Raw genomic sequence first — 17,275 nt, 5'->3', positions numbered from 1 at the left:
AGTCTAGGCATTGTTGGGGAGCACGTACATGCCTGAAAGTTAATAAAATAAAGTATCATCATTTGTACTTGTATTTTAAAGAGAGAATTTCTTGTTTTATAACCAAGGAATTTTGATGTTTGTGAAGTATAAGAGACACAGGTTCATATTACACACATAGTCAAGATCATTTGGAAGTGAAGCACATTCGCTCTGTGCAAGTTCCCATAACATAGCGTGATAGTCACAAAAATCAACAAAGTAGGTTAAGAAGCTTTTAGAAGATGGAATTCCAATTTAGGGTTGCATATTTGTTTAAATATATTCTTTGGAGGTGCTTTCTAGACGGAGATGACATAGCATTAGCGTTACTGAGCGAAATCTACTCAGTATGACATTGTATACTTTATGAGAAAGAAAAATGTACAAGTTTATTTGTTCTAGCTGGAAATGAAACTGCTTTGTTGGAAACAGTCGCTAAGGTTGGGTTATTTGGGGAAGGAGACCAGACAGCGAGGTCATCGGTCTCATCGGATTAGGGAAGGACGGGGAAGGAAGCCGGCCGTGCCCTTTGAAAGGAACCATCCCGGCATTTGCCTGGAGCGATTTAGGGAAATCACGGAAAACCTAAATCAGGATGGCCGGACGCGGGATTGGACAGTCGCCCTCCCGAATGCGAGTAACAGTCGCTAAAGAAACATTATTAATGTACTTAGTGCCTCCTATAAGGCTTCTGAAGACCACACACACACACACACACACACACACACACACACACACACACACACACACAAAGCTTTTAATCTTGATTGTGAACCATTAACACAAACTGAACATTGACAAAGAGTTACAGGAGGCTCTCATAAATTACTCAAATGGTTTTGTTCTATACAAACAAGACTGGGGTTCCCAAACCATTCCTCTGACAGAACACTTTGAGAAACCTGCCACTCTGATGGAACACCTTTATTTTGAAGGTTGATAGAACTTTAAAAATGTGAAAATTTGTTTTATTCAGTGATTACTTCAATTTTAAATCTTAGCTCATAACAAAATCTTAACGAATTTTCAAAAATAATTAGTATCTTTAAAATATTGGGGGACGGGAGGATGTTAAGACACCAGTTGCTTAATTTAATAGTTTATCATGGAGCACTTATTGACTTTTCGCAGAATAGCAGTGTTTGGGGAACAGTTTGGGAAATCCTAGTGTTAGATACGCCCTTACATCTTAAGGTGTATAATAAACGTTGATGTTAATGTAATAAATACAGACCAATCACAGATTGGATTTCTGATATGTTGCTGCCACAAGAAGTCCATACATGGAATTTTAGCTAACAAGCAGGATAAAACATGCACTAATTGACTGCTACATTACACATACGAGGTCAGTTCAAAAAATTGCAGAACTTTGTCCACAAAACTTTTTTGCGTTTACCTTCTACTCACTGTGCATGGTCTCCTTTGAAATACTCCCTCCACAATCGATACACTGTTCTCGACACTGTTCCCACTTGCAGAAGCAGTCTTGGTACGCCTCTTGCTGGGCTGCATAAAGTGCAGTCAGCGAATTTTCTTTTATCTCGTCTGTTGTTTCAAATCTTCATCCTTTTCAACATGGTTTTCAGCTTTGGAAATAAAATAAAAAGGAATCTGCAGGGGTCAGGTCTGGTGAGTACAGAGGATAAGGCACCACAGTGATTTTGTTTTTTGTGCAACAGCCGCACACCAACGGGGATGAATTCCCAGGTGCATTCTTATGATGCAACAGCCATGAATTGTCTTGCCACATCTCATGCCGTTTCCTTCTCAAATTTTCTTCCAAACACTGCAACACGTCCAGACATTACCATCAATCAATGGTTTGTCCTTGTGCAATGAATTCATAGTAAACTAATTCTTCAAAGTCAAAGAAAACTATCAGCACAGCTTTGCAATTAGACCTGACCTGACAACCTTTTTTTTGTCTTGGAGAACCTTTCCTGACCCTTTGTGAAGACAACCTTGGTCTCAGCATCATAACCCTAGACTCACATCTCATCGCCAGTTATGATTCTCTTACGGAACATCTCTTTCTCATTTGTGTGATCCAAAAGCTCTTTACAGATTGTGAGGCAAAGGTCTTTCTGATCCTGACTCATGAGCTATTGGACGAACTTGGTGGAAACATGACACATTTCAAGATGCTATGTCAGGATTTCCTGACATGATCCAACTGGAATGTTACATTCTTCTGCAATCTTTCCAACAATTTGTCTTTGATTAGCAGGACAATTTCACTGGTGTTCCTCACATGAGTGTTGTCGGTAGACTTCGAAGGGCGTCCAGAATGTGGGTGATCTTTAACTTCTGTCAGGCCATTTTTAAACCATGTGAACCATTTGTAACACCAAGTACAGCTTAAGCACTCATCACTGTAGGCTTCCTGGATCATTTGGTGTGCCTCTGAAAAGGTTTTCTTGAGTTTCACGCAGAATTTAATGCAGATGTGTTGCTCATCGAACTCTGTCACCTTGAAATTCGCACACTGTGTGACAATGTCCTACTCAATAGAGCACTGAACAGTATTAACACACATACAACAATGAAACTTCCAGCAGTTACACATTAAACACAGGTGTGTGCTGGGATGGCAACAGCATTTCGCTCCAACACACCATTGGTGCAAAATTACGAAAGTTCCGGAATGTTTTGAACACACACACACTCTCTCTCTCTCTCTCTCTCTCTCTCTCTCTCTCAATGAATAAACGAGGTGGGAGTGTGATCTGTAGTAATCCGTGTTTCAACAAGTAACAGGAGAAAAACTAAATATGAAGGATTTTCTTTGATACAAAATACACAGAATTTACATCTTATCTATTTACAGTAACATTCAGTCACTTATCAATGTGTTTTGAAGTTACTATGGACTACATATCTACACCAAGAAAATGAAGCACTGTACATTAATCTACTCATGTTCTTCCTTACTCATTTCAATGGGTGCTCCAGACAAATCTTGTATATTAAGAAACTTAACCTAATTCGTCTTACCACCTAGCTCTACATTTTTTCAGGCAATGAATAATAAACGTTAAGATTTCAAATTTTCTTGTTAGTGATATAATGCTAACCCAACTGTTGTTAAATTATGTGTGTATAAAATCCTTGGCTGTTGTTTTATTGACATTGCTGACTAATCAGTGTAGCTGTTCCCTCCAACAAATCAACAACAGAATTCAATTACTGCCAGTCAAACCCTTTTAACAAACGTCAGCCATCTAGGCAAATCATAGCAAAAAGTACACTTCAGTTAAAAACTGGTCTGGGCAACAAAAGTAATCAGATTCAGTACAGCGATTCTCAAAAATTTAGCTGTACTAATTACAAACAAAGGAGAGCAATTATAAGTATATCAAAAGGAAAGTACAGCTCAGTCATTTCGCCTCCACTGAACTGTACAGAGATTATAATAACAACAAAAGTCTCTCAATAATGAAATCATGCTCGAGTATTAAAGTTCAGCATCTATGTCTATTTATTGAAGCAAGAAGGAAAGGAAAATTTATGTAACAGTAATTCTGCATCATCCAGCTACTGACTAAGTGTTTGCTAAAGTAATGAATTTCACAAGAGATTAAAACTAACCAGATCTTAATTCCATTTGGTTCATTTCCAGTAGTGCATCACTCTCCATTTTGAGGTCCGATGTGGAATGCCTTCTCCCTGAAAAATGGTTAAGAACATTTAAACAGTATCTTTGAAAGAGAGAGCGAGAGCTCTAAATTGAATAATGACAGAATCCTTCCTTTATTTAATTACATAAAAATTCAGTTTATGTTCTATAGATCCAAAAATGATATGATACTCGTGGATGTGGAACATGTTAAACAGTAACATGGAAAACACAGAACATTTGAATATAATACTTACTACCCAGATTATTTGTCAGGAGATTGTCAAAATACGTGATTATGTTAAACTGGAACTGCTAATTTTTACAGAATACATAGTCAGAATGAAACACAGTTACACTTGTAATAAATTTATCATACACAAAATACCTAATCCTGACTGTTGTGACCATATGCTGTGAAAACTTAAATCTAACAGGCATTTTTACTTAAGCTGGTCTAACAGTCCCTGATAAAGATATCTAACTACAGAGAAGAAGGCGTTGCCTATCAAAAGGTCTTTCAAATGCTGTTTAAACTGTGCTTCATCTGAAACCAAGTTTTTAATGGTCGCTGGCAATTGATTAAAAATGTGTGTTCCTGAATACTGGGCCCGTTTTTGGACCAAGGTAAGTGATTTTAGGAAATACGGAAGCGTCCGATCCCTCCCGTCTGCTTTGACCCATGACATCACAAATATGGCGGGAACGACCATAAACCACGATTCCAATATGGCGCAGATAAAGTCATTACGTACACATTATGAGGACGAAAATGCATCGAAAAACAAATACACACACGTTCCACAAAAAGCCTGATGACACTAACGGGACAAGCGTGGGAAATAGGGGTTTTTTGGGTGGGGACAAACTAAATATAAACAAATTTAGACACCCACCCCATACAAAACCACGCAAAACGACGAAAAAAACCGACATCACAAAACTCCCCAAATACCACTAAACACATCATCTTGAATTGGACACTTCCCTTGACCTACATAGCTCAAAAACATCGCCCGATACCGATACCAACATTCACAGCCACACATTGGGATCGAACACTTCCCTTGTCCTGTTATCCTTATGACATCTCCACATACAGCCGTCCCAGGTCTGAGACGCCGGAACTTACAGTAAGCCTCATTTATTCATGGCATACTGAACATTACACGACTTCATCCAAAAATCCGAATAGTTGAAGAAATTTTATTAGAGACAATGCACTGTGCCCCATCATAGCCGACAACTGAAAACTGTGGACCCTGTCAGTCATATCCATACCTACCAAAGACATAAAAAAAGCAATTTGCCAAAATTCACACACAATGTCACACTCGCAAACTAAACCAAAAACATCACCTAACACATCACCAGAGAGCACCACCGATCGCATCAGAACGACACCTACAAACACGCCACTCTAACTAAATTCCGCGCCGTCGTGACGTCACACGCCACACCAGCCTTACGTTACGGGCCAGAGCCAATGGGTGGGATCGGACGCTTCCGTTGACCCTGATTTTAGGTCTTTATGTAGATGGTTCTTATTTCTAGTATTGATAATATGTATTGAGCTATTGGTTGGAAATAGAAACACGTTTGAAACAAATTTCATTAAGGGATAAATATACTGGGAAGCCGTGGTTAGAATACCCAGTTCCTTGAACAGTTTTCTACATGTTGTTCTTGAATTTACACCATAAATCTTATTGCACACTTTTGCACTTTAAAATCTTTTGCTCGGTTTGATTAGTTACCCCAGCATATGATCCCATAAGACATAATACAATGAAAGTAAACAAAGTATGCAAGTTTTTTTATACTTTTATCTCCTACATCTGACATCATTTGCATTGAAAATACAGATTTGTTTAGGCGATTCAGCGATTCTGAAGTATGCCCTTCCCAACTGAGTTTATTATCAAGTTGTAATCCCAGAAATTATACACTCTCAACTTTTTTGATCTGCATGTCTTCATATATTCATATATTATACACAAGCTGGAAGAAAATTTATTACAAGTCCTGAACTGCATTTAGTGGATCTTTTCAAAGTTTAATGACAGTAAATTAGCTTTGACCCCTTTATTAATGTCAATGAAAATTTGATTAGCAGCCATTTCTAAATCTGTATTTGACTTTCAGTTTATTGCAATGTTTGAAACATATGCAAACTAAACAAACTAGCAATGTCTAAACAAACTAGCAATGTAACAGATATCATTACTGTACACAAGAAAAAGCAACGGACTCAAGCTAGAAGCTTGAGGAACACTACATCTAATTAATTCCCCTCTGTTTCCTGTCATAAGAACGAAAATAATTATTGACAATTTAATGTAAATGGATGGATAAAAGAATCTACTCACCAAGCGGTGCTCGGAGAACACACACACACACACACACACACACACACACACACACACACACACACACACACACACACACACACACACAAGAGAGAGAGAGAGAGAGAGAGAGAGAGAGAGAGAGAGAGAGAGGTTTAACTTTTACAAGCTATAGGAGCCAATGGCTTCTTTTTCTGGCAGAAGAGTTGAAGGGGAAGGAATAGGGACAAAGGAAAAGGTCTGGAGAAGTTTTGGTGAACAGGGTACAGTCCAGAAAGTCACCCAGAACCTCAGGTCGGGGGAGACTTACTGGATGGGGTGAGAAGGAAACATTGATTACTGGGGGCTGCACTAGCTGAGATTTGAAAACCTGAAAGCTTAAAGATGGAAGACAGGGTAATATGCAAAACAGATTACTGCTAAAACACTGTGCATGAGTTAATAGTGAGTGATAGGCTATGTGCCTTGTATGTAACAGAGGTGGGAATGGGTGGCAGCAAAAAATAGACACGTCAGAAAATAAAAGATGTAGAAAAATAAAACGGAGTGAAGAAAGGAGTAATTACTGTGAAGAAATTCTGACACAGAAGAAATTAACGTAAATCAGGGCCAGGTGCATGGCAACCAAGGACACGTTGTAGCGCTAGTTCCAACTGCAGAGGTCTGAGAAAACGGTGGCCGGGGGGAAGAATCCAGATGGCACATATGGTGAAACAGGCACTGAGGTCACAACTGTCTTGTTGTAGAGCATGCTCTGCAACAGCACGTTGTGTGTTGCCAGAGTACACCCTCTGTCTATGACTATTCATCCTAACTGATAATTTGGTGGTAGTCATGCCACTGTAAAAGGCAGAACATTGTTTACATCGGCATGAGTACCACCCAGTTATCATTCAGGATGAATGGGCATAGACAAAGGGTGTATACTGACAACACACAACATGCTGTTGCAGAGCATGCTCTACAACAAGACAGTTGTGACCTCAGTGCCTGTTTCACCATATGCACCATCTGGATTCTTCCCCCAGACATCAGTTTCTCATAGCTCTGCAGCTGGAACTAGTGTCACGACATGTTCTTGGTTCTCATGCACCTGGCCTTAATTTACGTTAATTTCCTTTCTGTGTCAGAATTTCTTCACAGTAACTACTACTTATTTCACTCTTTTTTACTTTTCTGCATCTTTTATTCCTGACCTGTCTATTTTTCACTGCCACCCGCTCCCACATCAGTTACATACAAGGCACTTAATGTATCACTCACTACAAACTCGTGTACGATGTTTTAGCAGTAATCTCTGCCTTGCATATCACCCTGTCTTCCACCTTTAAGCTCTCAGGTTTTCAAACCTCGTCTGGCGCAATACCCAACACTCAGTCTTTCATTATCATACAGTCAGTAAGTTTCACTGCTTGGTGAGTAAATTTTTTTACCTATCCATTTGTTTCCCGTTAGATAAGACTAACCATTTTGCAGCATTGCTTGTGACACTATAACATTCTAATTTACTTAAGTGAATGCTACGATTCACACAGTCAAAGGCTTTTGATAGGTCACAGAAAATCCCGCTGCCTCTAATCTGTCGAGACCACTATTACTTTTCTATATTGCAACAGAACTATTAAATTCATTCCTGACACACTTAAAACATACCAATTTGTGAATGGGCAAGGAACAATTTGTGATTATTCATATTCCACTGAAAGGGTTTCATTGTGTAATTTCTCTGATATCACTGAATCAAAAGATTTAATGAAGACAGAATTTGAACAGCTTAACTGATCAGTTTGCAGCAATCTCAAGAAAGCAGTTGTCACAGCACTTTGCAAATACTGGAACTCACAATACTTTATTATATTCTATCATGGCATTTGTACAAAATTTGGCCTGAGCACAGTTTTCAAATTCCCAAACACACTGCCTCCATGCTAATTATCACCATAAAGAAAGAAAAGGTAACAATACAGTTAGGAAGGTAAACAATGAAGGGCAAAATACCTCTTTGTTATGGCCCATAGGACCAAAAAAGTCTTTCAGATGTGAACAACAATAACCAACATTTGGCAAGCATAATTTTTCTGCCTCAAAACTGTTTGATAAGCAAGCAACTCTATAAGAATGTTCAGAGCAGCATTAAACCAAATTCTGGAATAGGTGACTGACCTTAATGCCACGAGATGAAGTGAATGGACATGATTCCTAAAAGTTTTAATTCCACATTTAGACTAAATAGATACTGCTACAATAAACCTAGTGGATAACTAAGAACAGGCTGACCTAGCCCTAAATTTCCTTGAAAGAGGGAACAATGAAATTATCTTGAGCATACTCTGAGTACATCATTTTCCCCATGAGAATCCAGATTACTCCTGAGCAGTATTACCTTGCATGCTTTCATCCCTTCACGCACTGAGAGTTCGGAACAAATCTGTTTATGATGATGCGTACCATTAAAATCATACCTGGTCTTAATTCAAAAATTTTATGTAGACCGCTATTTAATATGCATCTTTTCAACAAACATAAGGCAAATTGTCTGTAGTCAGCATGCCACAGTTCAGATCAAGTTTACATTATTTGTAGCACACCTGATTTACCACTACGTCCTTAAGTTTAAAAAAATCCTGATTCCAGTCTTACGTTAACGCCGATTTCAACCTTTTTAATAACTGCCTCTGCCCGAGAAACGTTTCAAACAGCCAAAAATACCATCTAATATGGACGCAGACAAATAACTATACAAAAAAGAAGAAATAACAGTTACGTTATCGTTAGAAAATGAGGATCAGCTTATTGGGCTTCTCACTGCATAAAACACTTAACTATATACAATTATTATGGATTACAACAGCAACACCATCTAAATTTCTTCTAACACGTGAAACTCAGCGCAGGATGATGTACCGGTATTATTTAGCCCACTACTGGGCAAAATACATATTACAAAATTCATTCACATCCGACTCCTGGTGAATAAGTTTGTATTCGTCATACGTACGCTAAGCAGCAGGTGTAACAATGATATCAGAAACAACCGCTGCCAATTCATCTTCCCCTCGACACGTATTTGGTTCAAGCTTTACTACCGACCAAAAGCATCTTATATTTACGTGTTATATATCCTAAACTTATCCATGGAACGTAGTAACCTCGGGTATTTAACATGTTTTGAACAGACAGTCAAGTATTTTATCTTGCGGATGCATATTCACACGCCATATATTATACGTGTACTTAGAAATAAACATTTTGTACCTCTGTACACAGAAGTTTTACGCACTGACAGCTTCACCAGTTGGAACACCCAAATCTAACATCAACCAACTGACATGTAAACAGCAACGGTCGCTAACACGTAAAACCCGCCTTTGATTCAAACACACACATTTGGCCAATACGGAAACGAACGACAAATGCATGCGCATAGTACCAAATACCAACATTGAAATAGATATTTACTTTAACTTTAAATAAATATGCAAGTAAATCGCAAATTCAGTACAAAAATTCGAACCTAGCAATAGACACACAAGTTAGAAAAGGATTTGGCAGAGAAGTTATAACTTTTTAAATAACAAACGATTATGTAGTGTCGATCGGAAATATCTATGTCTGAAAAGTTTGCTGTTGGTCAGATTCTCATTTTAGGTTTCGGCCGGTAAAAATATGTAAGACACTATACTAGCAGCAGTATTAGTTGGTTTATTGTGTGTAGAGAGCTTCAAATAATACACGATAGATGTGAATTCGTCTCATCTGCGGTGAGTTCAGAGTTGTAATCCCTGTGACCATCTTTCGTTTGTAAGACAGTGTATCGATGTCTGTTGTGCAATATGTACGATAATATCATAGTCGAAATGTATCGACACATACTTCATAAATTGATTTCATCTGCAATTTTTTACATGTTGCAGCTCTGTCAGCAACTGTGATAAATTAATACTCAGTTGCGAAACTGAGGCGGATCTTTGACGTATTTATTTGATTCATTTGCATCCACTGAAACCGGTGATAGATCGCGAATACGTATTTAAGAACTAAAATGTCAATTAGCTAAATGTTAAATGATTCCGTCGACGTCAAATGAGGACCAATGAAGGTATGCTCATTGAAATGGAATCTTGGGCAGCCCGTAGTGATTTTAAGTTTACATACGTGACAACAGTACCAGTAGCTGAATTGCTTGAGGTTTTCTTTAGATATGATGATGTCAATCTTTTTGAGACTGTTGTCAAAACCAAGTATAGGCTACGAAAGGTAGCCTTGTTTCAAAAGCGTTAAATCGGAAACGTATTGCGGTAAGGCAAACAAGTGTACTGCGTACGTCATACTTTTAAAAAAATATAAACCCTGCCACATATACTTACAGATGGGTATTTGAAATCGTCGAATCATCTTCGGCCCGAGGAAAAAAAAAGAAAAAAACATCTTTATCGCTGTCGGGCTTTCCCGTACTGTCAAAGTTTCTCTCATGATTTATCCAATTTTTTTTATCTAACATATAAGTGACAAAGTTACGCAGGAGGCAGGCGGCCGTTATTACAGTAACCAGTACTTCTGCATTGAGGCAGACTACTGTCTGTGAATGTTTGTTTCACGTACAAGTGGAATTTCTATATCTACATGCAGCAATCGCTCCTGGATATCAGATGATGGATAAATTCCGAAACGCTTCATGTAGAAAATAAAGTAATTCCTTACGTGATGTTTGACTTATACCATTGCAATCCAGTCAATCTGAATGCAGAACTACTGTATGTATTTTATGTAAGGTGTTGAGAATAATATGGACTTCGTCATGTTTCTCTCTTGGCCCTAAAATAATAGTACAAATCATGTACAGGGCCGCATTTACGGGCAGGCTACAGTCGACAGTTGCAGCGAGCAGACCGAGGCAGCTTCGCGCGCCTGCCTCAACCAGTAAAGTAACGCGACTTTGTAAGCGGGTCTCGCCACAGATTTGTCACAGCTATTTGGACTATAGGAGACTACCATTTTTGCCTGCAGCCTTTAGCGATATGCAGCTGAAAGCTGGCAACAGTGCTGCTAATTGTCAGGGATCTGCCTATGTGCTGACTCGACTATAGCTGGGCTGCAACTTAGTGGTCTCCACCACAAGACTTGAAAAACAAAAATTTAAAATATGATGTTTGTTTTGTTTTAATAGTATGTTGTGGTCAGTTTACAGTTACGATTCCCGGTGGCTAGTCACACACGCGGCACTTACGTTAACGAAATTTTGGAAGTTTGAAAGGAGTTTGGATTTCGCGATAAATTTCTGCCGTATCTCATTTCATCCAAATCAGCCCCCATAAAATTCTCTACTTCCTGTGGAAAGACGCGGATTCTTGTGTCCTTGAAGCTGGGGAAAATCATTTTCAGATAACTTTATTCGTTAAAGAGATATTGCAAGAAGGGTACAAACTATCTTATTATCCACGTAATTTAACAGATAACTTTCTGATTCGCGACATTGCAGCGAGGTAAAGCAATCATCATGAGTTACTTGGTAAGAAAATATTTCTCCACGCAACTATCTGAAGTGGTATTTCAATACAGCTAAATATCCACGATATTATACGTAGCTTTCGGGGGCGCCGACTTATAAAAAATATGGGGGGGGGGGACCATATGGGGGTCTTCTTGCCCCGGAAATTTTTCTAAATTTTCGATGAAAAGCAGTGAGTTTTAAAGTTTTTTTAAGCATTTTAGAGTCATATGATCAACGTTAGAACCCCGAAAACTGGAATCTCGATAACTCACACTCCGGGAAACTCGACAAGCCTGATATTTTTTGTCTTTGAAAAAAGAAACAAAACATAACAGGCACGCTATTTTCGTAATAAGCTAATTTAATTTACAGTAATAATCATGCTTATACACTATTACAGAGCAGTGAATATATGGCTCCGAAAAGACTGAGATTATATTTAAATGAATCCTAAACTATCATTTCAAGACTAACACATAAAATACTGCTGTCGCACAGTAATAGCACTTCGATTAATAAGTGAAATAGCTAATTTAAGCTTACTTTGACTAAGGCTCAGGGTTCATTAAATAAAAACAATACCTCAAAGTTAATGCTTCAATACAGTTTATAGAATTAATACAGTGTGCCTAATACTTTCAGTCAAAAAGTATGTAAATAGCGGGTTTTAATTGGGTCTTACACCCTAAAAATATTTAAGTATTTTAAAATAACTAATACAGTGCTATAGTAATATAGTAATACAGTACTGAAGTAGTACGAATAATGCATGATTAGGGCTAGTGTGTCTTTAGGAAGGTGCAAATGTCGGCCGTCTGACTGGATTACTGAATATGTAATCGGCCATGACTGGTCGGATATCCAAAACATCTCGGTGGGCATGAAGAAGAACCAAATTGTTCAATCGCTTCTGTCCCATTGTTGACCGGACATATGACTTCAGACGTCTAAAGGCTCTAAATGACCGTTCTGCTGTTGCTGTCGTGATTGGAACTATTTGGAGAAGCTTAATGCACTTTCTTACATCACGCACGTTTTTTTAAGACCAGTTATTTTTTATTAGCGATATTGGCTAACATATTCAGGTGTAAGCGCAGTCTCTTAATGTCCAGGTCATTTTTGAAAAACTCAGTCGACTTTTCCAAATTTGTTTCACCTCTGTTTACTAAAAGCAAGCACTCTTGTTCAACTGCAATCACCTGTGTGAGTCCAGTTAAGAAGCAAACCGCTCAGTAATGCAAGATTGCACCGTTTCACAAACTTCAATGTAAATCGCTTTGTAGTATTCCTTTGGGGTTTTGAAAGTGTGCAATGAGCTGGCTTCGTTGTTTTCATATTTCTTTGGTATATCACGATTCTGAGGAAGTGAAGGCTCATCAACTTGTGAAGGTTTTTCTTTTAAACACAATTTCCAAAAATGTTCAAAACTATCACACCTTCTACTCAATATACAAAATGAAGCCCTCACATATTTTTTCCAGATCAGCAACACTTAGATGAGGGCATTGAATTTTTTCACTGACATCCTCTACTTGGTTCATTGCATGGCAATAAAGATGTAAAAGGAAGTCTTGAATTGTAAGATTGACTCAAGGTGGCCTGCACATTTGTAACCTGCCTCTGTTTTGTCCTCTGCAGAAAATGTTTAAAAAAAACTCTAGAATTTCTTCAAAGTTTTTCAATATTCTCAAGATACTAGAAGCTCGCATAGTCCATCGAGTCGGACAAGGAGTCTTAGACCAGCTTCGTCGTTGGTGCTCTCACAGCGTATGCTTCTGAAAAGTCCCATCCTTTTATTGGATTTCCTTACGGTGTTTGTTAAGTCCTTAGCTAAGTCCATAATATCCCTCATAGACGTAAGATGGCGGAGACCGTCTACAACTGCCAAGTCTAAACTGTGAGCAGTGCAGTACACGTAACACGCTTATGGTTGTATATCCAAAACTAACTGTTTTAGTCCTTTGAACTTATCTCTCATATTCGAGGTACCATCATAGCACTATCCTCTTAAGTTATCCTTTGACAAATCAAGACGAGCAAAAACGTCTTTTAATATACCAAAAAAAGTTTTTGATTCAGTGTTCAAAAATGGTTCAAATGGCTCTGAGCACTATGGGACTTAACATCTCAGGTCATGAGTCCCCTAGAACTTAGAACTACTTAAACCTAACTAACCTAAGGACATCACACACATCCATGCCCGAGGCAGGATTCGAACCTGCGACCGTAGCGGTCGCGCGGTTCCAGACTGAAGCGCCTAGAACCGCTCGGCCACCAACGGCCGGCATTCAGTGTTGTAGGTCTCGTTGTTGTTGTTGTGGTCTTCAGTCCTGGGACTGGTTTGATGCAGCTCTCCATGCTACTCTATCCTGTGCAAGCTTCTTCACCTCCCAGTACTTACTGCAACCTACATCTTTCTGAATCTGTTTAGTGTATTCATCTCTTGTTCTCCCTCTACGATTTTTACCCTCCACGCTTCCCTCCAATACTAAATTGGTGATCCCTTGAGGCCTCAGAACATGTCCTACCAACCGATCCCTTCTTCTAGTCAAGTTGTGCCACAAACTTCTCTTCTAAAAAAATGGTTCAAATGGCTCTGAGCACTATGGGACTCAACTGCTGTGGTCATAAGTCCCCTAGAACCTAGAACTATTTAAACCTAACTAACCTAAGGACATCACACACATCCATGCCCGAGGCCGGATTCGAACCTGCGACCGTAGCGGTCGTGCGGTTCCAGACTGTAGCGCCTTTAAAACTTCTCTTCTCCCCAGTCCTGTTCAATACCTCTGCATTAGTTATATGATCTACCGACCTAATCTTCAGCATTCTTCTGTAGCACCACATTGCGAAAGCTTCTATTCTCTTCTTGTCCAAACTAGTTATCGTCCATGTTTCACTTCCATACATGGCTACGCTCCATACAAATACAGATTGAATAACATCGGGGAGAGGCTCCAACCCTGTCTCACTCCCTTCTCAACGACTGCTTCCATTTCATGTCCCTTAACTCTTATAACTGCCATCTGGTTTCTGTACAAATTGTAAATAGCCTTTCGCTCCTGTATTTTACCCCTGACACCTTCAGAATTTGAAAGAGAGTATTCCAGTCAACATTGTCTAAGTCTACAAATGCTAGAAATATAGGTTTGCCTTTTCTTAATCTAGCTTCCAAGATAAGTCGTAGGGACAGTATTGCCTCACGTGTTCCAATATTTCAACGAAATCCAAACTGATCTTCCCCGAGGTCAGCTTCTACTAGTTTTTCCATTCGTCTGTAAAGAATTCGCGTTAGTATTTTGCAGCCGTGACTTATTAAACTGATAGTTCGGTAATTTTCACATCTGTCAACACCTGCTTTCTTTGGAATTGCAATTATTATATTCCTCTTGAAGTCTGAGGGTATTTCGCCTGTTTCATACAGTTTGCTCACCAGATGGTAGAGTTTTGTCAGGACTGGCTCTCCCAAGGCCGTCAGTAGTTCTAATGGAATGTTGTCGACTCCCGGGGCCTTGTGTCGACTCAGGTCTTTCAGTGCTCTGTCAAACTCTTCACGCAGTATCATATCTCCCATTTCATCTTCATCTACATCCTCTTCCATTTCCATAATATTGTCCTCAAGTACATCGCCCTTGTATAGACCCTCTATATACTCCTTCCATCTTTCTGCTTTCCCTTCTTTGCTTAGAACTGGGTTTCCATCTGAGCTGTTGATATTCATACAAGTGGTTCTCCTTTCTCCAAAGGTCTCTTTAATTTTCCTGTAGGCAGTATCTATCTTACCCCTAGTGAGATAAGCCTCTACATCCTTACATTTATCCTCTAGCCATCCCTGCTTAGCCATTTTGCGCTTCCTGTCGATCTCATTTTTGAGACGTTTGTATTCCTTTTTGCCTGCTTCATTTACTGCATTTTTATATTTTCTCCTTTCATCAATTAAATTCAATATTTCTTCTGTTACCCAAGGATTTCTACTAGCCCTCGTCTTTTTACCTACTTGATCCTCTGCTGCCTTCAGTACTTCATCCCTCAAAGCTACCCATTCTTCTTCTACTATATTTCTTTCCCGCATTCCTGCCATTTGTTCCCTTACGCTCTCCCTGAAACTCTGTACAACCTCTGGTTTAGTCAGTTTATCCAGGTCCCATCTCCATAGATTCCCACCTTTTTGCAGTTCCTTCAGTTTTAATCTACAGTTCATAACCAATAGATTGTGGTCAGAGTCCACATCTGCCTCTGGAAATGTCTCACAATTTAAAATCTGGTTCCTAAATCTCTGTCTTACCATTATATAATCTATCTGATACCTTTTAGTATCTCCGGGATTCTTCAATGTATACAACCTTCTTTTATGATTCTTGAAGCAAGTGTTAACTATGATTAAGTTATGCTCTGTGCAAAATTCTACCAGACGGCTTCCTCTTTCATTTCTTAGCCCCAATCCATATTTACCTACTACGTTTCCTTCTCTCCCTTTTCCTACTACCGAATTCCAGCCACCCATGACTATTAAATTTTCGTCTCCCTTCACTATCTGAATAATTTCTTTTATTTCATCATACATTTCTTCAATTTCTTCGTCATCTGCAGAGCTAGTTGGCATATAAACTTGTACTACTGTAGTAGGCGTGGGCTTCGTGTCTATCTTGGCCACAATAATGCGTTCACTATGCTGTTTTAGTAGCTTACCCGCACTCCTATTTTTTATTCATTATTAAACCGACTCCTGCATTACCCCTATTTGATTTTGTATTTATAACCCTGTATTCACCTGACGAAATGTCTTGTTCTTCCTGCCAGCGAACTTCACTAATTACTACTATACCTAACTTTAACCTATCCATTTCCCTTTTTAAATTTTCTCGTATAAGCCAATAAAGTCTTCGTTGACGATTACGGTATCATCGACACTACGAATACAAAATGACACTTGTTCGCGAATCGTGAGTCACTTGTTTCGTCAACCTTAATAGAAGAATGTTCACTCTTCTTGACTGAAGCCAATACCTTTCTCAACACAGACTTTTCTAGAACATCAATGATCTAGTTTTGAATATCGTGGGACGTCCACTTATACCCCGAACGCCCTAACCAATCTTTAAACTCAGATATGTCATTCTTTTTGAGTTCCAACAACTAAAAAAAATTGAGTTTACATCTTCATGCCCTCTAATTGCTACTCCTTGTCGGCATAGAAATTGCACGGTAGTAAAAATTATCTCAAGAGATAAACGGCCTTTCTTCATATCACTATCTAACTGTTCATTCAATTGGGAGGCCACACTTCGGTTAGTGATAGAATTTAGTTTCAGAACACCTTCTTTATGCGTAAACTTATTTTCATGAAGACAGAATTTTTCCAAAGCTTTTTTCCAATTAGAAAACCCAACGGAAGTAAATGCATCTTCTTTTTTTGAAGAAAATTGTAATAGATTTTTAGCATCTGCCTCTTTGCAGGTTTTGCAAAAAAAATTTTCGGTAGATGCTTCATATTCTAGCCATGTATATTTGATCAACCAAGACTTCTGAAATGATCTTCCCTTACCGGACTGTCCAGGTTTCGGCTGTGAACAGTTCTCGCCTGAAGACGATGAAGCAATTGATGACAATAATTGTTGGAGACTGACTTGCAGTATCATCAACTTCCAAGCTTGCCTTTTTGGTAACAAATTTATCCAGTGCAAACTTAATTCACATTACACTAAGAGACTAAAGTAAATGAATGTAATGTAGTCATATAAAACACACTACTGGCCATTAAAATTGCTACACCATGAAGCTGACGTGCTACAGACG

At 38.8% G+C, this 17,275-nt stretch overlaps 1 protein-coding gene across 3 annotated transcripts in view; it reads right to left on the bottom strand.

Moving 5' to 3' along the window:
- The window catches only part of LOC124608622 (muscle M-line assembly protein unc-89), a 254,287-nt gene that overhangs the window by 138,130 nt on the left and 98,882 nt on the right, over positions 1–17,275 (bottom strand). For 2 of the 3 annotated variants that reach the window (XM_047140002.1, XM_047140001.1), the window contains exon 2: positions 3,613–3,690. In XM_047140002.1, coding sequence (XP_046995958.1) covers positions 3,613–3,690 — 78 coding nt within the window. Of the gene's footprint in view, positions 1–3,612; positions 3,691–9,243; positions 9,381–17,275 lie in introns of those variants that run through there. The other variant, XM_047140003.1, reaches the window with a different exon arrangement.

Source organism: Schistocerca americana, chromosome 1, assembly GCF_021461395.2.
Source record: "Schistocerca americana isolate TAMUIC-IGC-003095 chromosome 1, iqSchAmer2.1, whole genome shotgun sequence".
Classification (NCBI taxonomy): domain Eukaryota; kingdom Metazoa; phylum Arthropoda; class Insecta; order Orthoptera; family Acrididae; genus Schistocerca; species Schistocerca americana.
Note: the sequence above shows the minus strand (reverse complement) of the source record. Positions and strands in the feature narration are given on the sequence as shown.